The sequence below is a fragment of the Chelon labrosus genome, assembly GCF_963514085.1.
Source record: "Chelon labrosus genome assembly, chromosome: 2".
Classification (NCBI taxonomy): Eukaryota; Metazoa; Chordata; class Actinopteri; order Mugiliformes; family Mugilidae; genus Chelon; species Chelon labrosus.
Genome location: NC_140338.1, coordinates 32374834 through 32392146, shown reverse-complemented (window position 1 = coordinate 32392146; position 17313 = coordinate 32374834). Strand labels below are relative to the sequence as shown.

Below are 17313 nucleotides of genomic sequence, written 5' to 3'. Positions count from 1 at the left end.
AAATCTCCTCTCTGATTGGTTCTCTCGAACGTCATTCCATCTTTTCATCCGTCCAATGAACTTGGGCTCGTGGCGTTTTTTTCCCCTGCTGCGACACACCACCACTGCTACAAAGTTTGCAGGAGCTGCGTTTGAATTCTGCCTGACGACTTTAGGTTTTTAGCTGCCCGTTTCTGCGGCAGGGAGACGGGTTTCGGTTCCTGTCAGTCCCCTGCATGTTAAACAAAAGACGAGGCGTGTGCTGGATTCGATACAGACTCAGTGACCGCATGGAAACACAGCGCTCAGCTTTCCATCTGTTTGTGGTTGTGCTAGATTTGAGGGTGGTCGTTGAGTGGCTAGTGTAGCTTCCACGTTTCATGTGGAGCATGTGCTCACGGGTCGTTTAGTTTCTATGCAGTGTTAAACAATATCAGCGGTCTTGTATTTTTTCCTTTAAGATGAGCCTGCATGGTGGAGGTGTTTGAATTAAATTTTTAGGTGCTGTTCTTCTTCAAGGTTTCGCCAGCTTAGGGGAGACGTGACTACCACATTGATTATCAAAACATTATGCCCATTAGGCGTTTTGGGGGTCACAGGTCTCTGGTCTCTCACACTCAGCCCCCCAAACTGTCGTACGGTTACACGAAGATGAATATTTCAAGAAGTGGCTACCGTGTTTTCTCTGCCAACTCCTCCACCGCCTGCACCGAGCTGGCCAAGAAGATCACAGAGTAAGTGACATACATTTATATTCACACTCACTTGCCAGTTCATTAGGTACACTAGTGAAAACACATGCACTCTAATATAACAAGCATGCTCTAAATCTTGGCTTCATGAAGGTTATGCAGCATTAGCTTGAAATAACAAAGAGCTGCTACTTCGACTGTTTTCATGTTGGAGGCTGTGGTTTATATTGTGATAGGCTTACAGATGATTCTATTATTTTGACAACCCCATTTTAGTCAGTGGGCTAGGCTTAAAGAACAGAAACAATTTGACAGCACAAACTGCGTCCTCCAAAATGATCATCCAGTTGAATTACCAACTTTGGGTGAGATGTTTTGCACTTGAGTGTATACAATAATGTTGGTTTTACTTCATATCTGTTGTGTTGAGAATCGACATCCTTGTTACGCTACACCTGGAGTCATAGCTGCAGGTGACCTGAGTCTGTTGTGTTGTTTTGATTGCATTTAAAACTGTACAAAATGTGGGAATCACATGGTCACTCACATGCTGTCAACAAGAGGAGAGAGCACACATGCTGTGATACAATGTATTCTACAACATTAGTGTAAAAGAATCATAGCAAAAAAAAAGAAATAACAAAACCTACTGTAAGCTGTGCAGTGTGTATTTTTTAGAACGTTTTAATGATAATCTTATGAAACGCTAAGCTATAATAAACAGAGTGCATTTATACTAAGGAAACAAAGAAAGCTATTGATGCTTGTTGCAAAACAGTTTGGTTTTGTTGTTCATCTTATTGTTTTTAAGTGGCCATCACTTATAACTATAGTCTATGTCTTTACAGATGAGGCTTAGCAGGTGGTTGTAAGCACATTGCCCTAAATGTTGCCTGTTAAACATACAGTCTTGTAGTCTGTTTTTTGGAACATCTTCATGTCTAAAAACAAGATGTCAGCCTAGTTATAACTTCATAAGTAGCTGTGGAGTTATTACGTATAAATTTGGATTTATGTTTATCAGTTTTTAATTAATCCTCAATTCAAAGGTTTAAACTAAGGCAGTGTTTCTCCTACTGTTGAACTGCGTGGTTAGTGTCACCTACTTCAGTGGCTTTTAACAACTGAATGTTGGCTAAAATAAAATTTGGTTAAAACCCAGCCGTCATTCTGCTTCTTCAGTGTAACTCATGTCAGGTGTTCTTTCAAAAGAGTCAGTAGATACTAACGACAGGCACAATGCAGTACAGCAAAGATGAGAGATTATTTTATTAGGTTTTGTCTTCTGGCGTGGGAGATTCAAATAACCTGTCAGTGGCAATCATTGTGATGAAAGGAGTGTACTCTGCAGATGCATTTCTGTCTAGGGAGTAAGCACGCCACTGGCATTGTGCACTGGGTGTTTATGTGGCAGGCACACATCCTTTAATAGGCCATGATTTAATAGGGCATTTAAATGTGCTTCAACTGATTAAAAAAACGCCAGTATCTTTTCTTACTGAGTTCAGGGAGTGGCCTTGTTTTCCCTGGCGTTGGAAGACTCGTCAGACAGCCAAAAGTTATGCCTGCCCCATAGAGAGCTCAGCTTTCTCAGTTTTCATTGTTTGGCAACATTATTAGGGAGATTATGTTGCCTTTTGGTGCTGAGTAGAGTTTTCTTGTGGACCAAAGGTTAAATAACATTGTGAGCACACAGAGGATGTTAATGAATACTGCTGAATATTTACTCAGAGGTGCATGTGGTGACTGGGCTTTACCCCCGGGACCAAAGTTATCCTTCGTTTTATTACCATGTAATTGTTCACTAAATGTGACAGTAGAAAATAGTTTAGAAGGCTACAAACTGTGTTATTCACAACATACATGGAGCTTTACCTTGTCAGAAAACAAAATAGTACTCAAGGTGCTATTTACTAGGAAGGTGTTTCTTGCAAAGAAAGTCCCTGACTGACTGTCATGACACAGCCTCCAGCTGACACCAAGCCAAGTCATCTGTTGAAATCAATTTTATTCTGTGTAATCATAGCTCTTTATATGTAGTTTGGTCTTAAATTTAAAAGCATCATTCTCTGCCCAAAGTTCAACTTTATTAGTGTGTCAAAGCTTGTTCACAGTTAAAGCTCATGTAAAATGATCTGTGCACACTACACATAGCATAATATTAATATTAACTTAGTCTATATCTTGGCTATTCATCATTGTTTCTGATATATGATATTTCTCTTTTTAAGACAATCAACTCACAGTCCTTTCACAACTACATCGCCTACCAGAGCTGTACGTTTATTGGTTTTCTTCACAGCTGCCTTGTTAATAATAATACCTAATAAACACTGACTTTATACTTAGTGCTGTTGTACCTTAGACTTAGAGGCCTTGGACGCTGACCAATAAGTCAAAAACTATAAGGTTTTATTGTGGTTATTAAGGTTTTATGAGTCCTTTTAGCCCCTTCATTAAGTGCCTCCAAATCAACAGTAGTCAAGTCGCCATAATGTAACACGTAAAGGTGTGTGTTTGTGTATTTAACACTTTTTTTTTTTTTTTCCTCCCCTTTTATCCCTAGACGCTTGGGCGTGGAGTTGGGCAAATCAGTGGTTTATCAAGGGTCAAATACAGGTAAGACCGACAAATATGCCCGGCTCTCTCATTTATTGCTGTCCCACTTGACATCACGCTTGAACCCACAATGTTTGTGTTTTTCTTTCAGAGACTAGAGTGGATGTGAAAGAATCTGTCCGTGGACAAGATATCTTCATAATTCAGACCATTCCCAGGTGAGACGGGAAGATATGCTTAATGTCTTAAGATTCCTGTAACACAGCAGGCAGAGTGCCTTTTGCTTGCAGATAAATATGTTTTTTCCCGTAGAAACGGGAAGCTAGTAAAGCTGCCCCACTCCTCAAAGCTAAGTTTTGTCTAAACTTAGCTACAACTGAGAATACATAGAAAACAACTTTGTCACTGTTGGGCCGTATATCTTCTTTTCTTGCAAGTTGGTGGAAGCTAAATTGGTTAAAATGACAGTGAGGACTACACTTAGATCATTAGATGTGTTTCTGTTGGTTATGGAAATGCACAGTTGTTTTGATGAAATTACACATTTGTCTGCAGCCCTACTGGGAAAAAAAATGACCAGAATGTCTGTATAAAGCATGACCTATGAGCAATGTTTTTCTTTTCACATTTTCTTTTGCGGTCCAAATAAAACTTTGTGTTTGACCTTGTTTATCAGTTATTTGCCATGACTGAGAGACCATGAATAGAGGCTCCTAAAAACAACCACAGGTTACAGGAGGGCACATCACCTTTTTGAGCCTCTGTATTGACTGTGTGCAGATCTGTTTCCACAAGCTGGTTAGGCTGCAATGGCTGCATGCAGTGTCCTATTCTACCACTAGTGTATTCCCAGAGCGTCATGGCAGTTAGTCAATGCTCATTATAGAAAAGTGATTTATTTATTTATTTATTTATGTATTAGTAGGGGGATTTAAAATCTCCTGTGGAAAATCGCTTCTAACCTGCCGGTGTTTTTTTTTTTTTGAACAGTGTTTATGTCTGTAGAGTTCTGAGATCAGTTATGCCTCAGGGTAACTAGAGGAAAAGCCTGTTAAGGTGCAGTCTAATAATAGGCCATGTCTAAACAATGACACTAATAATTATAACATAAAAAACAGCCTAGTCTTTGTAGAGTTTATTCCATTTTCAGTGGTCATTGAGATGATGATCTTTTAAACAGGAACTTGTCAGTTATTTAGAAAGCCATATATTTAAACCATGCATGTACAGTTCTTTTGGAGTTGATGGCACTAATATAGTCTCTGTGTTGATGTACTTTGTTGCTCAGAGATGTCAACACAGCCATCATGGAGCTGCTGGTCATGGCATATGCCCTGAAGACCTCCTGCGCCAAGAACATCATCGGGGTCATTCCATACTTCCCTTACAGCAAGCAGTGCAAGATGAGGAAGAGAGGATCTGTTGTCTGCAAGCTGCTAGCATCCATGTTAGCTAAAGCTGGTATATATTGTGTTGTGATTTTCTTCCCATTATCAGTTGGTCATTTATATAGACTAAATTAAAGCACAGACTTAAGTCAGGAAAATATACTAAGCAGTTGTGGCTGTTGGCAAGCCGAAAAATGATGTAGTGTGCAATATGTATAGATGCTCGTTCAGAGAATCCAGCTACTACTTTATAAAGATGTTTTATGAAGAGCACACGTAATTCTTCATGTAGACTACTAAACTGTGTTGCCCACACCTGTCCATGCATAAACAGATTCATTTTTTATCTGTATTGCCGGGACAAATGGAACTCTATAATAAACATCCATCCATATTTGTTTAGGTGCAAAGGGGGGTTAGTGTTCTTTACAGATTAGCTTACTGTCTCATCTTCAGTCATCACTGACCAGTTTTTCAATCTGTTCTCATATATTTTCTCAGTCGTATGGTTTATGCTCCTCCCTGACTTTCTATGGCAAAATGCACATTGGTGGAAACATTTATTGGAAATATTTATTTTGGTTTATCCAGTATTTGTTGATTTCGGACAGTGTACAAACCCATTATTTGTGTTTTGTTCCTATCTAAATTCTGCAACTTGTTATGTAAAACTCGTCACGTCTTTTTTTTTTTTTTAAACCAAACCTAAATGCCAAATGCACAATGCATATGTGTTGCTGAAGAATTTCCAAACCCTTTGTTTTGGCTTCTGTTCTCAGAATCTATTAACCTTTTATTGAGGTCCTAAATCTATGTGCAAAATGTTTTTTTGTTGTTTTTCTACAGTATAATGTCTAGAAGCTCTGACATGTTTGCTTCATATACTGCTGAAATGAGTTCTGAAGCCATCCCAAGTCATGTCCATGCGTCATGTATTTGTTGTTGCAGGACTAACTCACATCATTACTATGGACCTTCACCAGAAGGAAATCCAAGGCTTCTTCAGTTTCCCCGTTGACAACCTGAGAGCTTCCCCTTTCCTCATCCAGTACATCCAAGAGGAGGTCAGGCTACATTGTACCCTCAACAATACTATTCTACTTTGTCAAACAGACACAGTGTCACAAAAAGGATCCTTTACATCATTCTGCTTTACATCATAGGTTTTTATGTAGAATCAAGTGTCCTTTTAGTATTCATGTACTGAATAGAATATTTCTCTTTCCTCAGATCCCAGACTACAGGAATGCTATCATTGTTGCCAAGTCCCCTTCAGCTGCCAAAAGGTAACTAGCAAACTCATACACAGAAATCTCAAAACGTGACTTGGTGCTGACCCTTTATTCAGAGTTTGATATAAGAAGGCTGTTTTAAGTTCTTTGCCTTAAAGTGGAACATTTCTATGTGCTTGTACAAGGTTGACACAGTATGGTAATGAAAATGGAATATTTACACATATATTGATTTATGTTTTATTGAATAAAATACACATTTTTGGAATGTTATGGTACAGTAAAGGCATAGTGGTGATTGATGAAGCAGAGGGGGACTGTAAATATACTCTTCCTGTTAATTAGATTAGATTAGATTCAACTTTATTGTCATTACACATGTACAGGTACAGAGCAACGAACTGCAGTTTAGCATCTAACCAGAAGTGCAATAGGCAGTAAGTGCACATGGCATAAATATTATGGTATATAAGAAGTATGGTACAGGTTGTTTTTACAGCATATGGACAATATTTACAGATCAGAACCTATGTACAGGTGAGACCATATATACAGGTTAATGAGCAAGATATACATAATGATTGAATGAGGTACTATGACCATATTATACAGATGGATTTGTTCGTTAAATGTGAGTAGACTATAAACAGGAACTATTACATAACATCATTTACAATACAGGAGATGGGCAGATGATAAATTAGGCGATACAAAAACAGATAAAGCGAGCAATTTACAGTGCATAAACAATAAGCAGTAGCTACCTGAGAATTACCAGGAGCCAAGAGTGTATAAAAGGCAGCTAGTTACCTCAGTCAGTTGTTAGTGTTGGGGGTGTTGGTGCGTGATTGTATTTCAAGGCGTCACACTAGAGTTAGTAAGTGGCAAAATGTTTCCGTGGAATTTATCTCAGTCTCATGGCTCTTTTCTAAAATAAAACGCTGGTCAAACTGACAAGGGTACTTCCTATTTTTGACATCATACAACCCGTAGTCAGTCCAATGGGCAACTTACTCAAGTGACATGTGGAAACCTTCATTGCACATTCTCTGAGAGTGGGAAATACTTGTATCCAGGAATACAATTCTGAAATCAAGAATCTTTTTTCTTTCAGGGTGGAGCGATAGTTGTAATTTTAAGATTTTCTAACCAGGAAACTGAAACTTTGTTATAGTTAAATCATATTAGACAGAAATTATTATTCAAAGCTGACTGTTACAGTTGACTTTCTTTTGCTGTCTTTCGCTTTTGTTTATTCACCATACTGCTTTGTCTGTGTAGGTATGTTCATTCTCCTGTGCAGACGTCTTACTGCCCTCTTTTGCCCATGTATTCCTTTGTATGTCTGATGGTTTCTTTCACCCCTGTGTGTCTGCGTGTCTGTCTTTCTCAGAGCTCAGTCCTACGCTGAGAGGCTGAGACTTGGACTGGCAGTGATGCACGGGGAGGCCCATCATTCAGAGTCGGACATGGCTGACGGTCGCCAGTCTCCCCCGTGTTCCCGCACCACCACAGGACACACCGGCCTGGAGCTGCCATGTAAGACACAAGACAACTATACATGTATATTCACCTTTCAGGTGCTTTACTTTGACTCTTGTGCATTTTGCTTTTCTCTGTCTGGTGACTCTTCGGGACACCTGATGAGATTTTAGTGTCTGACTTCCGCATGTCATGTAATTAATGTGCTTGAAAGCCAAGAAAGCTCACCTATAAAACAACAGTAACGAATAGCCTCACAGAGAAACTCTACCGTAGCTATATTTGTTTCTACCACAAGTATATTGTTGACAGTCTAAAAGATTGTCTACATTGTTACAGTTCTCTGATGGTTTAAACCATAGACTGTATATAAATATGGACTATGCATCCCCGCTTCCTTACATTGGCCAAGCTGACTCCATTTTCACCGGGATACGATTGGTATTTATTCATTGTTTGGTACTGTCATGGTGATACGGGCCACTTCACAGAGTGGTTGGCAGAGCAACTTGTAGTCATCATGCCACATCCTGTTCTATAGCGTCAAATAACTAACTAAAACGAAACTTGTCAAGAAAAACGACATTTGAATATTGCATTACCATTATATTAACTACCTAAAATGACAGAATCTGTCCTTGAAAAAAAAATTATTTGATGTGTATTTTAGTGTTTTAGTTTGCCTCAAGTCCCATCCACTAACATAGGCGAGGGGTGGAGCTTATGACCTGTACTGCAGCCAGACACCAGGGAGAGCTCTACTTGCTTTGGCTTCACTTTTGATGCACTGCTCCTCCGTCCATCTTTATTTACAGTCTATGGTTTTATATGTATTCACCATCAATTCTAAGTTAAGCATATATACATCCAATGGCACTATATTATGTATGAGCTGTTAATGGATTTATAGACGAGAGTAATGACCATGCTGACCTCCCTGTAGCACGCACAAACACTCTCGATATGTTTCAGCTCAGCTCTGCCTGAGGCGTTGTTGTAGCCACCTGTGAAATACCAGCAGTATTGACAGTAACTGGCAGTAACTGACATTACTCCCTTCTTCTCCTCAGCCAGATTTATTTCCCCCCTCGTTTCATCCTGTCTCATCTGCCCTCTTTTCTGTTGAATCTAGCATCTCTCTCATTCTTCCCCGGTCTCGGAAAAGTGTGAGCTCTGTCTTTTTCAGCTCCAGCAGATGCCGAGTCACACTCCCTCCAACCCTCTCTCTTTACATATGCGTTGCAAATTTCAGAAACACTTTTTTCTGTGCCCAGCTGTTCTGGGAGGTTTAGAAGCCAGAGAAAATAATGAGAGGAATGCTTCTGACAAGAAGAATGCCGTATAATGTCCTGTCCGTACTTCTTGTGCATCTAATTGTATCTAAATACGTTGTGTACCGTACTGTCTTTGTCCACAGCAAGCGGCAGACATGTCCCATTCCTTGGGATAGAGCTCCCAAGTATGATAATGCTTAAATCTCTACATACTTGACTTTTTTTACCTCCCTGCATGGCATGACAGTGAGTGACTGAGGGCTTCCATTTGATATCTGGACATACAAGTGACAGTGGTCCCATCAGAGGTGTTGATTATATGTCCAGTTCTATTTTAGCTGAGGAAAATAAAGCATAACCCAACTTCCTGCTTCACCTTTGGCTCCTTTTTTTCCACTATTGAGCCAAAGGTGAAGCAGGAAGAGATAATGAATTAATGGAATTATTTTGTTGTTGTCATTGTTGTAGAATTAACTTGTTTTTTCTCACATTATGTTGTTCTACAGAAAATGGATACAGCACTTCACACTAGCCTCATCAATGCATTTAAAATAGCTGTTTATGAAACCAGCTAGTGCTGCGAAAGAAGTGCTATTTCCCTAAACTACCCGAAACTAAATACTGTGAACCAGTACTTCAATTTTACAGTCTGTACAATCTGTACATTTTTAGTTTTTAACTTTTAACTCCTCGTGTGGGTTGCTTTTAGGGGTGAACACAGTTTTTTGGGGTTTTTTTTGCTAAAAATTAAAGCTGGCAAGGAAATGAAACGTGTGGAACGTCTGTTTCAGGTTTCTCTGCCCTACATTGTGTGGCCACAGTAAGCTTCAGCGGTATATTCACCCTTGAGTCACGGTCGGATCACTGTGTCTGTTGAATGTTCACAGTGATCACTGCAAGACTTCAGTCTCACATCCTCTCAGCCGAATATTTTTTCCTTATGAAATGAACAATTATTAGTATAGCGAGAAACTATGCCTGTCAAATCTTGAGGCTACTAAATAACAAAATATAAGAGGTGGAAAAAGTCTTTTCACTGACATGAGTAGCATTATTATCACACTCTTGAGTATGAAGTAGAATTTTTTTAAGTGCTTAACATGAACAAAATCATGCTAAACTATAATATCATCTGCTTGTGTTTTTAATTGGTCTGTGGTTCATCATATAGTCATATGTAATTCTGCCACGTAATGCCGTCAGTGTTTTGATTCAGCAGGAGCACAAATGCGTCCCACTAATAACTCGCAGCCGTTGTTGATGCTTTGGTAGCTGGAGATTAGTTGGGCTACAGCTGTCTTGCATGATGTTTGCAGGTTTCAACCAAATCCCTTCTCACCAAATCTCCTCTAACTTTACCTCATTCCAATAATCTGCTCCTGATTCGGGTTGCAGGACTCACCCCATTTCTTTTCCTGAAAGTAAAGTCCCTTCATCTGTGTCTTTCAGTGATGATGGCGAAGGAAAAGCCACCTATCACCGTTGTTGGAGATGTGGGAGGCAGGATCGCCATTATTGTTGTAAGAACTCCAGCTTTCATCAGATTTTTTTAAAGTAATTTACAAATCCATCGTTTTTACGGAATAACAGGATATCTCTAAACAATTGTACTGGTAGGATCAACATGTGGAATTGTTTGAACGTTGAAACTTTAAACTAGTTGAGGTTTTGCTTACTTTATATGCAAAGGCATATTATCATTTAGAGCACATTGCTACTATTTCTCATAGGATGTATTTCTGGTTATTTTGTCCTTAAGCAGATTTGTGTTAGTCACACTACTTCTGAAATCCTATATTTTTTAAATAGTTTTTTTGCCTACACCATAATGTGACCTAGAACTAAAACCAGAATGCTAAATATATTTCTTTTTTCTCTTTCCTGTTTGCTTTAACTTTGTGGTCTCAGGATGACATCATAGATGATGTTGAGGACTTTCTTGCAGCGGCAGAGATCCTGAAGGAGAGGGGAGCTTACAAGATCTACATCATGGCTACACACGGCTTACTGTCTGCAGAGGCACCAAGACTAATAGAGGAGTCTGCTATTGATGAGGTAAAATCATGTGTGGCTGTCTGTGATTAGAAAACTTAACCTAAAACTACTTTTATAAAGACATATTCTAGGAAAGTAAATACATCTGAAGTGGGAGAAAACGAGAAAAGAAGCTCCTCACCGTACCACATATCTAAAGAGCATTAACCCCCACCCCACTGCCTCGCCCCCAAAAAATCTAAACAAAAGTAAATGAAGAAGGTTATTGATGCACCTGATTTTGTATGTAGGTTTTTATTAGACTTTTAATGCATATTGTTCATGACTTTTTATTTTCCTTTAATAATGACTCAAATGAAGCTGGAGAGAGAAATAGATATCATTTATTTTAACAACAGACATAACAAATTAAACATTTTGTCACATTGATCAGCTGATAATTGTGTTCAGAGGACTTTATTAGGGTTTCAAGTTTCCTCTTTTAGCAATTGTACTAACTGTGTGAAAAATAGCTGTCACTCTTTGTGAATTATGAGAGTAAAATGGCCAATGTCTGCGTGTATTCAGTTTCAATGTGGTATCTGTCCTACAGTGATTATTTTCCAAGCAACACCAAATTATTAAGCAGGTATTTGTTTTTTTCACACTTATGAATATGTGAAAAATCTAGTTCAGAATTAGCTCCATGTTTGATTGAGTTTTAGAAAATGAGATCATATGGGAGGTTTCTTTCGTTCTTCCTGTAACAAAGACGTACACTAAAGTTGTTGTGCTGTGCCTCCAGGTCGTGGTGACTAACACTGTCCCTCACGAGGTGCAGAAGCTGCAGTGTCCAAAAATCAAAACCGTGGACGTCAGTATGATTCTGGCTGAGGCCATCCGGCGGACCCACAATGGAGAGTCCATGGCTTATCTGTTCCGCAACATCGCTGTGGATGACTGAGGCAACACACGCACACATTCCAGCACACACAAGGCAGCATTACCAAGCACATACTCTGAGGACCAACTATCCACTTGAAACAGTTGTTCCTACTTGTTTTGCTGATAAGCTGTTGACAGTGATTGCTCGTATTTGGTGTACATTACAAATGAAGCGACGCTATTTCTCTTCTCTGTCATAGAAAAATACTTTACACACAATGGTTTCACTTTACTATGTGGTTCCTACCATCTGACAACATACATTCCACAAATAATGTATCATGTGCAGTCTCGCAGTATGCTGTAGATTATGGCAAATAAAGCTATTCCTCTTTTGAGAACATCTTTTGTGAGTATAGGTCTGTCATTCTTTTTTTTTTTTTTTTTTTGTGCCATTTAAAATTATAAATGGTGAGCTACACACAAATAATTGGATACAAATATACCACAGTACTGCAGATGGCAATACCCAAGTCCAAATATACTTTAACGGTGGCTTCACACCTGACCCTAAACTTTCAGTAGCAGTTTCATTCTCGGCTCAGGCGCCTTGCTCTGTGAAGCATGGAGGAGCACAAAATGTCACACTGAGGTGTCCAGCTGCAGTTACATAAAAACACTCATGCCAAAGAGCACGGTAATCATCCGGTGCACATGTGTGATATTCTACAGGACAGCATTTTTCAGGAAATGAAATGAGAAGTGCAGGTTAAGAAAACCATTTGGTGTCGGGCAGACAGACCGCTGGGATTTTCCTTTTTAAAAATGTGTGAAATATCTACCTATACACAAAAATGTAAATTAAGTTATATAGTTTGACCTTGAGGTTATATAAAATTTTAAGTATTATTGACAAAGGGTGACCCGTTGTAGACAGGGCAGCCTTTAAATGGCGTTTTTGGTGATACTTTTAAATGTAATTCTGGTAAAGGTTCAATTCCCCTTTCTCTATATTTCCAAGGGTGTTTTACACCACTACACATGACTCACAATGACTATGCCAATAAATATAGGCATGTGACAAATTAAATCCTACAGAGGCAGAAGAACTTACATTATGTCCTGCCCTAAATACTATTTTGTTTCATATGGAGGCAACACACATTTCTTTACTTACTTTGATTACTTTATTAAATAATCTTGCTGTGTCTGTCTAGGACCCTGAACTTGTTCTAAACGCCTCAGAGTTATTTATATCTGCTGAGGAGCTTTGACCAAGTCCAGGAGCAGAGACATCTAAGAAAATGACTCTGTATCCTCCATAAGCTATATGAATGGCCTCCTTCGCTGATTAAATAAATAAACACAAGAATTAAATGTATGTCAATTAAAGTTTTCCTAAAGTGAAGGAAGTCTATGTAAAAAGACTATTCTGAAGCCCTCAAACATTGATCTCAGACCGAAATTAAATGAACTCACAAGACAATAAATCCACACACCTGCTTGACTATGAAGCTGCTCGGCCTCCCTGCCTTCAAAAATGAGCAAGAGCACAGTGCGGAAGAACGTTTTAAATGTGGACTGAAAGAGGAACTACCCGCAAACGTTTACCCGGCCACTTCCTCAAATTAAAACAGGAAACTTTGTTCAGTCTAATCTGATGGACTGGTTGGGGGGGGGTGCTTGGACCTGAGCTACAACTGTCTCTGCTCTCCAGGTTGCTTTAGGGGAACCATGCAGTTATTTCAGGAACTGCATAATGATGCATGTTGTTAACCGGCAAAACCGGAGCACTGCTCAACTGTTAAGTATTCAAATGTTGTGATGCTCTAGGGCATTTTGCTTTGCTTTGCCTTGCTTGACTTTGACTGCCGTCGCCTCAGGCCTTCAGCTAGTTGGCTTCATTAATTGATGTCACCTATGCTTTCCGCCTTAGCTTATGTATAATGTCATTTCTAGAGATGTAAAGATGTGTTATTATCCACTTACTTATATTTGTTTACTTGAATTCATTTTAGGTTTAAAAAAAAAAAAGACAGCTGTGATTAAAAAATAGGCCTCATAATCTGTTGGTCTGTCAGGTAAAAAAAAGTAAACCACTGTTATACACCGATTGTGCCTCCAAAACAGTTGTGACTCATCAGAGAATGGACATGGGCCTTCTGGGGTGTCCTGTGGTGTCTGGCAACAGAATGTTGTTAGTGGGGGCCTTTGGGTCCTATGGGTTGAGGGGAGGGGCCTCTGTGGATCATCACACAGATACTTGATCAGTTTGGAATCTAGTGAATGTGGAGGCCAGGTCAACACCTTGTGCTGTTCTTCATGTTTTTTTTTTTAGTTGTTCCTAAAGCATTTCCTGTCAGGCTGCATCCTGCTGGGGATGGCTGCTGCCATCAAGGAGTGTCATTGCTATGGGGTGGGGGTGCCTGGTCTGGTCTGGGTGGGGGTGCCTGGTCTGGTCTAGGTGGGTGCTATGTGTCTACGTAACATCCACATGAATGCCAGGAATGTTTCCCAGCAGAACACTGTATTGTCACAGAATGGTCATTGTTATTTACTTCTCTTGTCAGTGACTGTCAATAATTTACATTTCTTTTTTAGACCAATTATCCACCCACCTTCAGAGCATTGAAACTCTATGTAATGACATCTGCCTCAGCTCAGTGGAATATACAAGTAGTTTACACAAAGGATTTTCTTCAGTACTTTCCATGTGCACTTTTGAACTTGAGTTAAACACACTGGACATCATTTTGTGTTATTTCATGAGTTCAGCTTGACGCCTCCTTTACGTCCCAGTACCAATTCCCCCTCTTGGCGCAATCACTTTCCCTCCTCTGAATAGGGTAGAGTGTCCCATTTCTTAGTAGGAGAACAGAATACCTGAGGCAGTGATATGTGCAACATGGCGACCAGTGCAATATGAGCCCAAGAATGTAAATATCTTTGCAAATAATCATGTAAGTATTTCAGAATAATATTTTTAGCTGAATATAGATTCAAATGAACATATTTTTAATTACTCCCATATATTAAAGTTGTAAAGCTTCGTCCTGCCTGGCTCCTGTACTGTGCAAATTTGGTCACATTTAACACTATAATATTTGATAATGGTTGCGAGCAGCAGGCTTTTATATGAGCTGTATCATACTAAAATCTTATCTGGTATTAATGTGAGCAAAGCTGGCGACTAGGATTCATTTACAATGAAGAAATATGCAGGAGGTGGGGAGTCACCTGACTGTTGTTTGCCAATGTATGAATATCTGATAATCCTCTTAAACATGACAAAACATGACCAGTGTTTCATTTCTTAGGTAAATATTTGAATCCCTACCGTTTGTAGCTCCACTCTGAAGAGGACACTTCAATGGTGAGGGTAAGGTCAAGTGTTGGTACTAATTGAAGTGAATGTAATGTGTGATTTTCTCCAACAGATGGCAACAGAGATCTTAGAATACTGGAGCCTGTAGTCAGGTTAGAAAGGCAGAGCTCAAACCGGTTTCAGTTTAGAACACACATTAATTGGCTAGTTTGAGTTTCACCACCATCATCCAGAACAACACAGAATATTTGATTTAGTCTTTTTTTGTGACTGGCTTTGTGAAATGGAGTCAGAGTTGGTGCAGTGGTTGACTGTGCTGTGACTCCACCCAAAGTAATCAGTGTTCAGGCAAATGTAAGGATTCTTCACTGCTCTATATAGTTCTTGTTTCTGCTTTTTGAGGTCATGATTTTTATCCCGAAAGACATTAATATCTGTTCTGGAAACATCCTATTTGCTCCAATAAGCAAGGCAGTTATCACATGCACTGTAAAAAATTGATTATTCTGCATTTGGTTGACAGCAGTCATATCTTTTTATTTAAAATGAAGTTATGCAGCATATATACTGTATACATGACACTCTCTCTCACTCTCTCTGTGTGTATATATATATATATATATATATATATATCGCTCTTCACTGCACTTTATATATAATCTAGTTATATTAACAATTTCACGCAACAAACTTGGCTCCTCTTGTGCTTTTTATCTTTTTATTATACATTTAGGTCCACATGTCACTTACATTAGTTAAGTAAACAACAAAATAGTCTTTGTGATAGTATGTGATGATAAAAAAAATCATACTTATAAAAAACAAGTAGTCATTTCAAAATGAAAAGTGCATTTACAGTTTATATTTGCATTTCACTTTTTCTTTTTTTTACATAAGACGACAAAATGTCATGCTCAGTGGCAATTAACTTCAAAAAGTGTAAACATGATGTGCTACAGGTGAATTACTAAATGAATAAAAAAATTACATGAGAAATAAATTTTTTCACAAAACACAATGTACAGTATACACATTTAGCCTCAGTAAACAATCTGGTATCAACAGTCAAAATATCTTGATGTAGGTGAACATATCACTTAAAATCTAAAAGCTACACATTTATCTGAACACCGAAAAGCAGCAACAACATTACATCAAGTAAACAACGGTAATTAATGCAACGTCTTTCTGTGGATTTATTTCGGCTTCATAAATATTTCGTCAGTTCAAGTCCCGTCTGTAGTTTCATACTGTTCATCTCAGTAATGAGTGTCTCTCTTAGTCCACAATCGCAATCAGGCAGCTCTTCACTTTTTTACCTGCAATGACTGAAGTCCATGCTTCTCTCTCTCCAGGCTACCATCTATATGAAGCCTGGACTTCATATAGATGGTACGTTCCACAACGTACTCCCTTTATGAAACAAGCCCCCACTTCCCCTTCTACCATTACGACAGAATGCAGCTGTTGGTCTTGTTCATGGGTGGCCTGAAGTCGGTGTCCTTTGGAAATGTCTCCCTGCGTCTGCGTAGCGCGGGGCTGAGGCGGCTGGGAAGGTTCACCTGCTGCAGGAGCTCCTTGAACACCTCCACCACGTTGGCGTTCTCCTTTGCCGAAGCTTCCAGGTAACTGTTGTTCCAGTCCATCTCCACAGTTGACAGCACGTCCTCACTGGACACTTGACGCTCCTCCTCCCGGTCTACCTTGTTCCCCACCACCACGATTGGTGTGTACTTGTCCTCCTTGATCTCTAGAATCTCGTCTCGGAGACTCTTTACAGCCTCCAGTGACTCTGGGTCATCCACAGCGTACACCAGTGCAAAGGCATCACTGTTTTGGATGGAGAGCTTGCGCATGGCAGGGAAGGAGTAGCTGCCGCTGGTGTCTAGGATCTCCACAGTGACCTTGACCCCACCGATGTCATACTCCTTGCTGTGCAGCTCTTCCACGGTGCGCCTGTGTTTGGGCTCAAAGGTGTCCTGGAGGAAGCGTCTGATCAGAGCTGTCTTTCCTACTCCTGCTGCCCCTAGAAACACTAGACGCACCTGGGTCTTTTCCTTCACCTCCAGAGACATGTTTATTTTTTTTTCTCTACAAAATCAATTAAGAAAATGTCCCAGTTTTACTCACTTCCTTTTAGCAGCTGCAACACCTGTCACTGAATTTATAAATTAATTCCCATGAGAATCCATTGGCAATTTCTTTCAATTTCTTTTTTAGCTTTTTTCCTTGCTTTTCCTTCAACTGCTGCTTTTCAGGCTTTAGGCTGTTTAAAGTTGTGTATTGAGCGCTCCTCTGTGATTGTGATCCCGCACACTGCCTTTTATGCCAGTTTTGGTGAGAGAGCTTTCCACCCGTGCGGTTGCAACCAATCAGCTGAAGGCAGCCTATTCAAGTACAACGTCTATGCGACCAATGATGGGAAAGCATGCAAATCAGTGTACAGGCCCACTTCAGAAAGAGAAAGGTGGTGATATCTGAGGGTGAATACAGAGCAAATCATAGCGCAGAAAATACTGTTTC

General features: G+C 39.5%; 2 protein-coding genes across 2 annotated transcripts; one reads left to right on the top strand and one right to left on the bottom strand.

The window, feature by feature from the left end:
* The first annotated feature begins 92 nt into the window (after window positions 1–92).
* Window positions 93–11868, top strand: LOC311500431 (phosphoribosyl pyrophosphate synthase-associated protein 1-like). The gene is made up of 10 exons (XM_084561839.1): window positions 93–713; window positions 3238–3290; window positions 3382–3448; window positions 4519–4691; window positions 5567–5682; window positions 5849–5904; window positions 7244–7389; window positions 10056–10126; window positions 10515–10661; window positions 11386–11868. Exons 1-10 carry the CDS (start codon window positions 550–552, stop codon window positions 11542–11544), a joined length of 1152 nt encoding a protein of 383 aa, XP_084417965.1. The 5' UTR covers window positions 93–549; the 3' UTR covers window positions 11545–11868.
* A 4370-nt stretch (window positions 11869–16238) lies between these two features.
* Window positions 16239–17061, bottom strand: rasd4 (rasd family member 4; the record flags this gene model as incomplete). The annotated part of the gene is made up of 1 exon (XM_084572973.1): window positions 16239–17061. Exon 1 carries the CDS (start codon window positions 16863–16865, stop codon window positions 16239–16241), a length of 627 nt encoding a protein of 208 aa, XP_084429099.1. The 5' UTR covers window positions 16866–17061.
* Between the last annotated feature and the right edge of the window lie 252 nt (window positions 17062–17313).